This window comes from Crocuta crocuta, unplaced genomic scaffold (assembly GCF_008692635.1).
Source record: "Crocuta crocuta isolate KB4526 unplaced genomic scaffold, BGI_CrCroc_1.0 scaffold229, whole genome shotgun sequence".
Taxonomy (NCBI): Eukaryota; Metazoa; Chordata; class Mammalia; order Carnivora; family Hyaenidae; genus Crocuta; species Crocuta crocuta.
This window is the reverse complement of record NW_027536464.1, coordinates 9299354-9312096: the sequence shown is the minus strand read 5'-3', so window position 1 is coordinate 9312096 and position 12743 is coordinate 9299354. Positions and strand designations below refer to the sequence as shown.

General features: G+C 37.5%; 1 protein-coding gene and 1 pseudogene across 2 annotated transcripts in view; both read left to right on the top strand.

Moving 5' to 3' along the window:
- Window positions 1-12743, top strand: part of CUL3 (cullin 3) — a 73614-nt gene that overhangs the window by 32935 nt on the left and 27936 nt on the right. For both annotated transcript variants that reach the window (XM_077748547.1, XM_077748548.1), the window contains exons 3-5: window positions 7915-8075; window positions 9064-9178; window positions 11145-11373. In XM_077748547.1, the coding sequence (XP_077604673.1) occupies window positions 7915-8075; window positions 9064-9178; window positions 11145-11373 (505 nt within the window). The remainder of the gene's footprint in view (window positions 1-7914; window positions 8076-9063; window positions 9179-11144; window positions 11374-12743) is intronic.
- On the top strand, window positions 5679-6554 carry LOC144218712 (small ribosomal subunit protein uS5-like; annotated as a pseudogene).

The window sequence follows — 12743 nt, the reverse complement described above, 5'->3', positions numbered from 1 at the left end:
TTTGTCAGATTGCCTCGGATAAAATTCTTAAAATAAATAGAAGTTATTTATAAATAATATGTATTACATATATATATACATATATATTTTTTTTTTTTTGAGAGAGAGAGCATGCATGTGTACAAGTGGAAGAGGGGCAGAGAGAGAGAGAGAGAGAAAGATTGAAAATCTTAGGCAGGCCTTGTGCCCAGCACAGAACCTGATGTGGGGCTCGATCCCACAAACGGCAAGAGCATGGTCTGAGTCGACGTGAAAACTTCAGACACTTAACTGAGCCCNTGACAGCCATGAGAGAGAGAAGTTTTAAACCAATTTTACAGTGGTGGAAACTATGACTTTGAGATTTAGTCATGGAGCTAAATTTTCAAGCCAACCGTATTCTGTGCTTTTTCCATGTTCTTTACCCAATTTAACGTTATTAAATCCAGAAACGTTAATCTGTCTGCAATTTACCATTTCGTCTCTTACTAGTGCCCTTTCAGCACTAATAAGTCAGGCACTAGCATCGTGGAAAATATTGAGACAGTTCTTTAAAGTTTGCTCTAATTCGACTTTTTTTAAAACTATAACTCTGCACTAGAAACTTTTTGTTATTTTTCTGTGTTTTGTTTTTTAATTTTCTATTTCTGTTTTCATAGTGTTAAGTCTTCTTAACTTGTATTTATTTCATGGCTTGAAAGTGAACCGTATTTGAAAACACTTATATTTATTGCTTGTTGATAGAAGATTGCCTAGTGATTAAGCTTGGGGAAGCAGGTTCAAACATGTCCTAACAGACAGTAGCTACTTGTTACAGTTATTTATTTATTTATTTTTAGGAGTTAAACTTTTTAGGGTTTATCTCTAGTATATGAGCAGGACAGATATTTACTGTTTGTAAAGATTTTTAAACCTGTTTATATTCCTTGTCCTTCTATCCTGTCTTTTAAAAATAAAAAAGTGTTAAACGGGTTAAAAATATTTGAGCTATTTCTTGCAAGTAAATTAAGTAGTAAGGGTTAATGTTATTTTTTGAACTTCATTATCAATTTGTTTCTGTTTTTTTAAGTTTATTTATTTTGAGAGCGAGCGAGCGAGCAAGCATGCATGAGAGGGGAGGGGCAGAGAGACTCACAAGCTGGCTCTGCACTGTCAGTGAAGAGCCCAGCATGGGACTCAATCTCACAGACCATAAAATCATGACCTGAGCTGAAATCAAGAGTCAGATGCTTAACCAGCTGAGCCACCCAGGTGCCGCAGGGTGGCTTTTTAATTTCTGATCTAAGTTTTATAGTTGTTTTTGGCAGGGAACTTTGCCTTCCAAAAGCTATTCTTTGAAGACTAGACATGGAAATAAGTGGGATAGCATTGTGAGATAGTTGTTTTTGTTGCAGTTAAAGTCAGATGGAAAAGCAGTCTGGCTTCTTCCCAGGTCTGTGAAAAGAGGGGACAATGAGATGGTCCCATCATTAGTTAATCCTCCTCACCCTTGGGTTCATCTAGCTTAGCTTGTAGGAGTCTTGCTGGTTGTAGATTTGCTTGGCTGAAAATAGCGACCCCTGAGAGATAACCATAAATAAAGATTTAAAATATAATTTGTCTCTGTGGTGATGAAGCTCATATCCCTTTAGTAAATGTAATGTTTGGCTCAGACATTAAGCTTTCAAACATATTTTTTAGAACATTTTATATTTAAAACACTATTTTGGCTTAAAAAGACAAATAGAAGCAGCCACCAACTTTCTATCTCTGCTTAGCTTTCTTCAGTAGATAAATGACTAATGTCAAACTCATACAAACCATATTTTAGTCAAAAAGCTTGAGATTAAGATACTAGTTTTAGGTTATTCTTTAACTTTTTTTTTTCATTTTTGGTATGATTTTATCTGTCCTTTGGGGTTGTATTCTCTTAGCTAGTTAGAGGGTAACTAGTGGTGGGATTTTAAATAGATCTTTTTAAATATTCATGTGGAAACATACACAAAATGAAAGTCCTGCAAGTGATTTAAATAGAGGTACATTAATATTATTGCATAAATTCAGCCACTTACTAATTTAAAAAACCATTTTTAAAGTAATCTGTACACACAATGTGGGGTTCCAACCTACAGCCCTGAGATCAAGAGTTGTATGTTCCGGGGCGCCTGGGTGGCTTAGTCGNGTTGTATGTTCCATCGACTGAACCTGCCAGGCACCCCCAGCCATTAATTTTTTTTTTAACAGAGAGATTCCTGTTAGAATCTATTATGAACATGCTATTGTGTAACCAAAGGCTGAATTCCTTCTGATAGTACTAGTAATCAGTAACAAGACTCACCATGTTAATTAAGCAAATATTTTAACATATATTATGTACAGATCATAAGTTTGTGAACGTGTGCGTGCATCTCCATCTAATGTATACACATATTATGAACACTTAAGTATATGGATGCATAGCTCTAATTTTGCTTGATGGTAATTAATCATACATACCAAACATTTAATATAAATGACTAATATTACTAATTTAAACAGCCACATTTAATTTTGTGTTTTTCTCTTCTCCGTTTATTAGCTCTCTGTTATCTATAATCAAATTTGAGGGTTGACAGGTTTTCGTAATATTTTATGTCACTTAACTATAATCATTATATACTCCTTGAAGTCTCACATTAAAAGACAAACTTCGTGGTCTTAACACTATAATATTTGTATTTCTCTTGTCTCCAGTCATCTTCCATGGGCTTAAATGTTGTGTACCCTCAAACACTTGAAATTTGTTCCCATCATACCTGGCTTCCTTTACTGACACATTGTTTTTCCCCATAAAGAGTATACCTGAAGAATTACATCAGCTGCTCCCGATTTTTTTTTTTTTTTTTTTTTTTGCCTTTTTGTCAGAGGACTTGAGCTAGACCGCATTATAGGCCATAAGGTTATTGATTCACCCACATTACTGTGCATAGGATTGAGAAGAAGGAAACCCAGGCCAGGAATACTGGTAACAAATAGAAAGGGAATGAGTAATATTGAAGTCTACTTTGGTCCCTTGTATATGTTAACATTTGATCAGAGAGTAAAGCTTCATAGGAAATCATATTAGAGTTTGTGATTATCTTCACCAACCTTTTGTGTTACCAGAACCAGAGTGGATAAATGACTTACTCAAGGGAACCCAGCCAGTTAATAATGATACAGCCAGAGGTCATAGGAAAAATTCCTAACTCCACATCTAGTGTTTTTCCATTAAAAAATTTGCTGTAACTGATAAGTCCACTTAAAAGTTTTAAAAGTTCAGCAATTTCCATATGATCGAACACTTCCGCTTCTAGAAATCTGTTCCAAGAAGAATGAAAGCATGTTTCCACTAAAGGATTGTACCCAAATGTGCCTGCCTAGCAGCATTAGTCATAGTAGACAAAAACTGGAAACAGCCCAAAATATGCATCAGCTGGTAAAATAAACTAAGTGTGGCATATCCATACCATGAAGTACTATTCAGCCCTACAAAGGAATGAGATACTGATAAATGTTTTACCATTAATGAACCTTGGCAACTTTATTTATGCTTGGTGAAAAATCAGATATGAAGGATTACATATGATTTAATTACATTAAATGACCAGGAAAGGAAATTTTTAGAAAGAGAAAGCAGGTGTGCTGAAAGTGGGATTGACTACAAATGGGCTCAAGGGACTTTTTTGGGTGATGGAAATAGTCTAGAAGTAGATTGTGGCAGTGGTTAGACAAATATACAAATTTACTGTAAATTATTGAAGGGTACTCTTAAAATAGGTAAATTTTATGGCATGCAAATTACACTGCAGTAAAGCCAAAAAAGGGGAACATTTAAAAATTTCACTTTTTAAAATTTTTAAAAAAATTTTTTTATTTATTTCTGAGAGAGAGAGAGACAACATGATCAAAGGAGCTCCGGTCAGAGAGAGAGGGAGATACAGAATCTGAAACAGTCTCCAGGCTCTGAGCTAGCTGTCAGCACAGAGCCCGATGTGGGGCTCAAACCCATGAACTATGAGATCACGACCTGAGCTGAAGTCAGATGCTCAACCAAGTGAGCCACCCAGGTGCGCCCAAGAAATTTCACTCTAAAAGAAAAATCCACTCAAAAATTTATAATTTATTTTGAAGATTACATTGTATGTACCTTTTGTAATTCTTACAGGTAGTGTGCCTTTTGCCAAAAACAATAAAATCTGACCTGATTCTTTTGACATTTCTCTTAATTAAGAACATTTGATTTCTTAAAGAGGATAAACTTGCTAATGTCATACATAGGTCATATATGGTATATACATAAGTGACAGCCACACACCCACAAGTCCTGTAGGCATGAGGTAGAGAAGGGACTTCTGTTCTTGCCAGAATTACCAGTATTTTCTCTTTGAGCTGTGAAACAGCCTGATTAAAATCTCTCTCACTGCAATTTCACTACTTTTGGTATATCTTCTTTAGTTTGCTCTCATCACTTGAGCTTTGTGTTTACTGGGAGTCCGTTGCATTCATTTTCAAACCTGTTTATGCCACTTGTACGTAATTTAATACTGTGTAAGTCAATAAAATGGTGTTAGGAACAATAGAATTTCTTTTTAGTAAACTAGATTTTAAAAGACTGGAGTGGGGATTATAAAAATCTAGAAGGACTGCTATTCTGTTCATATTGCTTCACAAAGGTCTCTAATTCATGCTCTATCGTAATGAAACAAGGTAGAAAAGTTAGTTTATTAGGTGAGGGTGTATGTAAGAAAAGTAACACTGAACTTCACAGGATTCATGTTTAAAGACAAAAGTCTTGATGTCTCAGTAAACATTTACTATGTTTTAAATTAAAAAGTTTAATGTGTGTGTATGTTTGTGTCTCTCTTTTACCACCTGTCTCCAATTAAGCAGCCAGTTACTGGTTTTGATCCCATAGGGTGAGAGTGATTCTGTATATGGTACTATTCAAAACTGTATACATCAAATTTATAAGTAACTTCTGTGATAGAGTATTTTGATAATAAAGTTTCTAGTTGCTTTTTAAATTTTTAGATTTGTGACAGTTTTTATTGAATGTATCTTGTATTATTATTTTTAATGTTTATTTTTGAGAGAAGGTGTGGGGGAGAGGCAGAGGGAGGAGAACAGAGGATCCGAAGCAGCCTCTGTGCCGACAGCAGAGAGCACGACACGAGGCTCAAACCCATAAACTGTGAGATCATGACCTGAGCCACATTTGGATGTTCAGCCAGCTGAGCCACCCAGATGCCATGAATGTATCTTTTTTATGCTGAAAAGTAAGCCAGAGTCAGAATGGTAGGAGAGGAGTGAGGCTGCAAGGAACTAGAGTAAAGAGTAGCTTCGGTATGTACAAAACAAGGCCATCAGAGAGGAGGAAGGGTGCAGTCAGGCAGGGAGACTCAGAATTCAAGGTTTTGAGATGGAAGTGTGAAGCCTAAAAATCTACTAGAGAGATGGGGCTCCTGAGTGGCTCTGTCAGTTGAGAGTCTGACTTAGCTCAGTCATTGATCTCAAGGTGACTTGAGTTCAAGCCCCATGTTGGGTTCAGTGCTGACAGCTCAGAGCCTGGAGTCTGTTTTGGATTCTGTCCCCTCTCTCTACCCCTCCCCCACCCGTGCTCTGTTTTTCTCTCTCTTAAGAATAAGACATTTAAAAATTTTTTAAATAAATAACAATCTACCAGAGAGAGAAAACCCCAAATGAGGGAAGATGCTGGTGCTGCCAGAGGGCCCAGGGGCCTTAGAATGGGAGGCTGTAGCGGCTTCCTCCTGGGCGTTGGTTGGTGGCATTGGGGATTGGGGTCACAGTGTTGGTTGGGGTGAGGCCAAGGCCACAGAGCTTGCGGAGGCAAGGCAGAAAACAAAGAATGGATCCCCATTACCAGGCCGGGCCACCTGATCAAGGACATGAAGATGAAGCCTTGGAAGAGATCTCTCTCTTTGCCCTGCCCAACAAAGAATCTGAGTTCATTGACTTTTTCTTGGGAGCCATCCCTTAAGAATGAGGTTTTGAAGACAATGCCTCTGCAAAAGCAGACCCGTACTGGCCCATAGGCCAGGTTCAAGGCATTTGTTGCCATCAGAGATTACGATTGGATGTGTTGGTCCAGGTGTTAAGTGCTCCAAGGAGGTAGCCACTGCCATCTGTGGGGCTATCATCCTGGCCAAGCTTTTCCATTGTCTCTGTGCACCAAGGTTACTGGGGGAACAAGATGAACAAGCCCCCCACACTGTTGCATGCAAGATGACCGGCCCCTGTGGCTCTGCACTGGTGGTGCTCCTCATCCCTGCCCCGCGGGGTGTTGCCATTGTCTCAGCCGCTGTGCCCGAGAAGCTCCTGATGATGGCTTGTATTGACGACTGATACACCTCAGCCAGGGGCTGCATGGCCATCCCGGGAGGCGTTAGCAAGGCCAGATTTGATCCATTTCCAGGACCTGCAGCTGTCTCACCCCTGTTGTCTGGAAAGACTGTGCTCACCAAGTCTCCCTCTCAGGAACTCACTGGCATCTTGTAAAGACTCAGACCAGCATCTCCATGCAGAGAAGCCAGGCTCCAGCTGTGGCCACCACATAGTTTTATACAAGAGGGAAAGAGTCCAAGCTTGTTAAGAAGAAAGAGAGAGAGAGAGAGAGAGAGAAAAGAATTTACCAGAGAGTCATTGGTGAAAATTTTGAACCTACTAACTGATGCACAGTTTTGAACGTGTGAGCTTGTGCCGAGATTATATAGAATGTACAAATGTGAGCAGCGAAGATACTAATCAAAGAGTGGCTTTCCTTGTAGCCATTAGGTGTGTACCCATTAGCTGAAGGAAATAGGTTGGAGGAGTGATGCCTCATGAAGAGAGTGCTACTCTTGGAGAATTCAGTTAAAACTGTTGGGAGGAGTGGTCAGTGCCAAGTTAGTTGAGTCCCTAGTGTGGTAGAGCTGCTGTTAACGTTCATCTGGTAGCTTTGTTTGGTGTTGCTTGCAGTGATAGTGTTCCTTCTAAAAGTTCCAGGATCACAGTTTGCAGTGGTTCTTAGCTGGTTTTGGATTACAAAACCTTTAAGAACTGGGGAAAGCTATGGGCTCCATTTCCAAAATACTTATGTACCAGCAAACACACAGTAATTTTATTAGAAGTGTTAGTTCTTCAGAGACTCACCAAAGCCCAGAGAGATCCTAGTTAAGAACAGAAAGGGATTCCCTTGTTAATCCTTTGTGAGTTAAAACAGTATTCCAGTGTATTTTGGTGTAAATGTGGATTTTCAAATACTGCACAATATAGGACTTCTATAGCCAGTAATTCTGGAGCATATGTGCTCTATAAAGTGAGACACCTATAATCAAGTTGGCAAGAACTTGAAAATAAGAGGACAAGTAATCTGTTTGCAATGACAGTAACTAGAAGTGTTTTATTGATGTAATGCTACTGTATTTTAAGCATTAGAGCCTTTTAATACTTACAATAAGCAGTCAACTTCAGTTACATGGATCTATATTTCTTTTGGCTCTTAATGTAACTTCAGAGAATATGATCTTCAAGTATAGTATTTAAGAAGGCAGGAACCATGTTTGGGCACGGTATGGCTTTGGAGAGAAAGGAAGATGTGCACGTGCCTACCTTGCTGTCTCGCTTTCTCCCCTGCTTTCTGCTTACCTGCCTCTCCCTGGGGTTGGTGCTTGCTTCCCCGACCTCCGTTTTTCTTAAGGTTAAATGGGCGACCACCTTGGTATAACCAATTGTTTGTAAATTGTAAAGAGCAACTTTTATGTAAGTTGGGAGGTGCTAGAAAAATTCCCTGTTGCTTAAGATAATTTGAAATGTTCCTCACCTGAAAAATTAACAGCTTTTATAATTTTAGGTCCTGTATTATTGTAGCTCACAGTGATTATTTTTATGTTTGCAAGAGTTGTACTCACTGTTTCTATTATTTTGTTTTAACTGCAGGACCGTGTATATGTACAACAAAATAATGTGGAGAATGTCTACAATTTGGGATTAATTATTTTTCGAGATCAAGTTGTACGTTATGGGTGTATTAGGGATCATCTACGACAAACACTATTGGACATGATCGCAAGAGAGCGGAAAGGAGAAGTTGTAGATCGGTATAATCATCTCTTTCTACTTCAGTGTTTAGTTTTTTAGTGGTTACATCTTGAGAACTGGTTTAGTCTCATAATCTTATTAAAATAAAAGTTTTATTATCCAGCACATTATGAAAATCCTCAAAACCTTTTCACAATTAACCAAGTTACCTAGATTTTAACTTAAAAGCACATACCTATTTTAGAAAACACCATCCTAAACTTCTTTTTAGTTTACTTTTAAAGAACAAATCAGCCATCAGTCTTCCCTTTTGATTTTTCATTTATTTTTTATGCTGGCACTATGTTTTTTGTGCTGTGTGATAACATTTTTTGTTTCTTTTTGTCTTTTTCTTTAAAAGGCTCTGGGCTAGTTTTCATTCTTAACATATTTGAAGAAAAATGTTGAACACAGTCTAAAATGACTAAGAAATACTGTACTCCTTCTGTTAAGTCACGTTTCCTCCCCCTTTCTTACATGATGGCAGCACGATTTTTGTGATGCTGCAGCCAGAGTGTCTTGAAACATAAAGGCTGCATTCTCTGTTTCTCTGTATGCAAAGGAACTGTTAGAGGAAGACTGTAAAGTTCTTTTTATTTCAGCTCTGGTGCTTGGCCACAATTGCCCCAAAGCCATTTGATACCAAAAATATAGCGCCTGGGAGTAGCTGCCCATGTCCAGTAACTTCTCCTGACTGCTTTCTTACAGTCCTTTTATATTCTGGTTTTTTTCATACACAGAACCATAGAGACATTTTAGGCATGTTTTCTTTTGAATTTTAAAGTTATAACAATATGAGGACAACCTGAGACCAGTAGCTGTACAGTTAAGATATGCTTTCCAATTAAAATCACTCCAAATCCTTACGTATAATAAGTTGCTTATGGGAGATGGGCCACTTTAATTTAAAAAATGTTCTCAAAGTCTTTCCAACAAATTCTGTTGCATTTTTTTTACATTAATATTTAATGTAATTTGATAATCAAGTGGTTTAACTTCTTTTGACAGGGGCGCAATAAGAAATGCTTGCCAGATGTTAATGATTTTAGGTCTTGAAGGACGATCTGTCTATGAAGAAGATTTTGAGGCTCCTTTTTTGGAAATGTCTGCAGAATTTTTTCAGGTAATCAGTGAAGACATAAATAAATGCTCTCTGAAGATGTTCTCACAGTTACTGAATACAGTTACTGATTTGAATATTTGACCTTTTTCTGCTGAGGCCCTTTTGGGAAAGAAGGTAAAAAAAATACCCTTTAGTGCACTTAACTCTCCACTTACTCCCCATTCACAAATGCCAGGGAAGGAACCCATTGAAAAAAAAACTGAAGAGTTTGGACTTAGACACATGATTTTTTAAATTATGTGTTATGAAACATACAAACTTAGAAATAACTTTTAATATTTTATTATATTTATATGTTACCAGTTATTTACCATAAATTCACCGGCAGTGCGTCACTAATGAAGTTCCATTATTCAGACTTCTGTGAATATAAGTTACTGGTAAAATAAGTATAAAATATGTATGATCTCGCACACGTGCGTGTGTGCACGTGTGGGTGTATAAAGCTATTGATGAGGAAATTAGAGGTCATAAGTATAATTGATAGAAATTTGTAGTAGTCTATGCCTCCCAAACCAGCTGAATTGCCAAAAGTGAAGTTAAACTAGTACTAATTTGTAATGAAATTACCAAAGGTAAGGGTGGTATTTATGAGATAGTGACAACCATGCATCCTCCTGAAAACCTCATTTATAGTATGAGCTATATATAGTGTTGTTAAAACAGACTTAGTTAAATACTAACTTAAAGTTTTTACTTCAATAATAGGCTTTTTAAAAAATAAATGAATCAAAGTTATAATAATTCTTTAGTTCAGTAGGTCATTCATAAGAGCTTTGGATGTATATAAAGATGGAATGAATTTTGGTGTCCTTTACACATAAAAAAACAAAAAATGAATTTGCTGCCCTGTTTTGTTTGTTTGTTTGTTTGCTTAAATTAGTGTGTAGCCCATCAAGGAGACCTCTGTGGCCTGCACTGGTGAGCCTGGACCATGCTTTATGAACTATTAGTTTCATAGTAGGAAACAGTTTCTGTTTTCTAATAATGCAGCAGCTAATTCTGGATATTTTTGACCAGTGCATTCGATTTAATTTCCTTCATTACCTTGTAGACATACCAATAGAAGATTAATCATCAGGATTCCCAGATGAGCTGCACTAACATGTGTATATGTACCTGGTACATACTGTTGTTAACAGCGGATAGAGAGATGGTTTTACCGGGAGTGTCCTGTGGTGTGTTAATGTCTATTCTTAGAAACTTGGTTATTTTCAGGGATTGAAACTCCCTTTTTGTCAAAAAGTGGAATGTATTCTTAAATTTTGTACGTAATTTATATTAACATGTCTTCTGACTTGTAATTCTTAGATGTATTTGTTAATCCGCCTATCAAATAGGTTAAAAACCACCTGGATTAACATTTCTAATTTACTGGAACTTCGGTAAGGCTGTTGTTAGCAGACAAGATTAAGAGTTCTATAAAAGCTCTATTTCTCAGTCATCAGGTTATACACACACACGTACACGCATACAGACGTGTACACACACACTCCTTTGGGACTGAGAGTGGGTGGCAGTTGGACTTTAGTAACTAGCAGTCTGTGAGCAAAACTATATGATAAACATGAAGAATCTTTATAGGCCTAATTTATACACTTTAAAACAAATCAGAGAAGAATTTCCCACTCTGACTTGGGGTCAGATGCTCCATTCTGTACTTTAGCCCTTATTGGCATGTGCTTACTTTTCCTGTTATTGGAACTATATTGGCAAAGTTGGAAAAACACTACTTAGGGACAATGTATTGATTTTTCTTCTGTAATAAATGCTTTAAAGGAAGTAATTCAGCCATGTGGGATAAGAAACTATATAAAATGTTAATAGTGCTAATGTTATTTAGATTGGCTTATGGCTAATGTTATTTAGATTGGCTTATGATGAATATTATAGAAACCCAGTTAAAAGCAGAAATGCATTTTGCTTCTACATTTAAAAAGAAAAAAATCATGCTTCTTCTTTGCAGATGGAAAGCCAGAAATTTTTAGCAGAAAACAGTGCTTCAGTATATATAAAGAAAGTAGAAGCTAGAATTAATGAAGAAATAGAACGGGTGATGCACTGCCTTGACAAATCAACCGAAGAGCCAATAGTAAAGGTGGTTGAGAGAGAACTCATTTCTAAGCACATGAAAACGATAGTAGAAATGGAGAATTCTGGGCTAGTACATATGCTGAAAAATGGAAAGACAGAAGGTAAGTATCAGCAATAGAAAAATAATTAAATGTTTATCGTTCTACCAGGTTCGTAGTAATTTTTTTTATTTCACTATAATGAAAATAGATTATGAATGTCAGTCTTAAAGTTGTATGCGTCATTAATATATTAACTGCTGATACTTTGATGGGATTTAACAGTAAAGCTTTGCACTTATGAATGTGGATTTTTGGTATCTCTTGTTAATTGAATGGCTTTTTCCCCCTCTCTTTCATCTCAGTCTCCCTCATTTTTTGTGTTTTTCTTAACCCAGCCGTCTGTATTATTGCTGAGACACACGAAGGCCCTCATGTGTTGACTGTCCTTTTTACATACAATGAAGAGTGGGACTCTTCATTGCAATCATACTCTCGTTTTTGTGATTCTCTTAAAATCTGATATCCTAATCATAAAATTTGTATAGGCTTTCCTTTGGGAGTTAGTTGTGATAAGGGTACTAAAAACGTAAAAAATATGTGTCTTTCATGTGACATTTTAGATAATAGTAGATTGGTTTTAAGAACCCTGGAGTTACAGACTTCAGAGAAAGGAAAATTGCATAAAAGTAAAAGCACACAGTTTTGAGATAACTGTAGCATTTATTCTTATTGACTACCCTTTTTTTTTTTTTCCAAATTTTTAATGTTTATTATTGAGACAGAGGGTGAGTGGGGGAGGGTCAGAGAGAAAGGGAGACACAGAACCCAAAACAGGCTCCAGGTTCTGAACTGTCAGCACAGAGCCCGACATGGGACTCGAACCCACGAACCGTGAGTTCATGACCTGAGCCAAGTCAGATGCTTAAACAACTGAGCCACACAGGCGCCCCTTTCTTCAATTTATTTTAATGTTTATTCGTTTTTGAGAGACAGAGACACAGCTGGAGTTGGGAAGGGGCAGAGAGAGAGGAAGATAAAGAATCTGAAGCAGGCTCCAGCTCTGAGCTGTCAGCACAGAGCCCAGTGCGGGGTCAGACTCACGGACCACAGGATCATGACCTGAGCTGAAGTCGGACGTTTAACTGACTGAGCCACCCAGGTGCCCTTACCCTTTTTGGTTTTTTTTTTTCCCCTGAAAACAATATTTTGTGATAAGTATCCTAGGAGAAATTATAAATAAAAGAGAAACAGTCATGTTGTCCTTATTCTTAATTTCTGAAGTTTTACTTCAAAACTGATTTTAGGAATCACTGATATTCTATTAAAAAATAGAGGTGCCTGGGTGGCGGCTCAGGTTGTGATCTTGTGGTTTTTGAGTTTGAGCCTCACATTGGGCTCTGTGCTGACAGCTCAGAGCCTGGAGCCTGCTTCAGATTCTATGTCTCCTTCTCTCACTGCCCTCCCGGGCTCGCATGTGTACCCACGCCCGC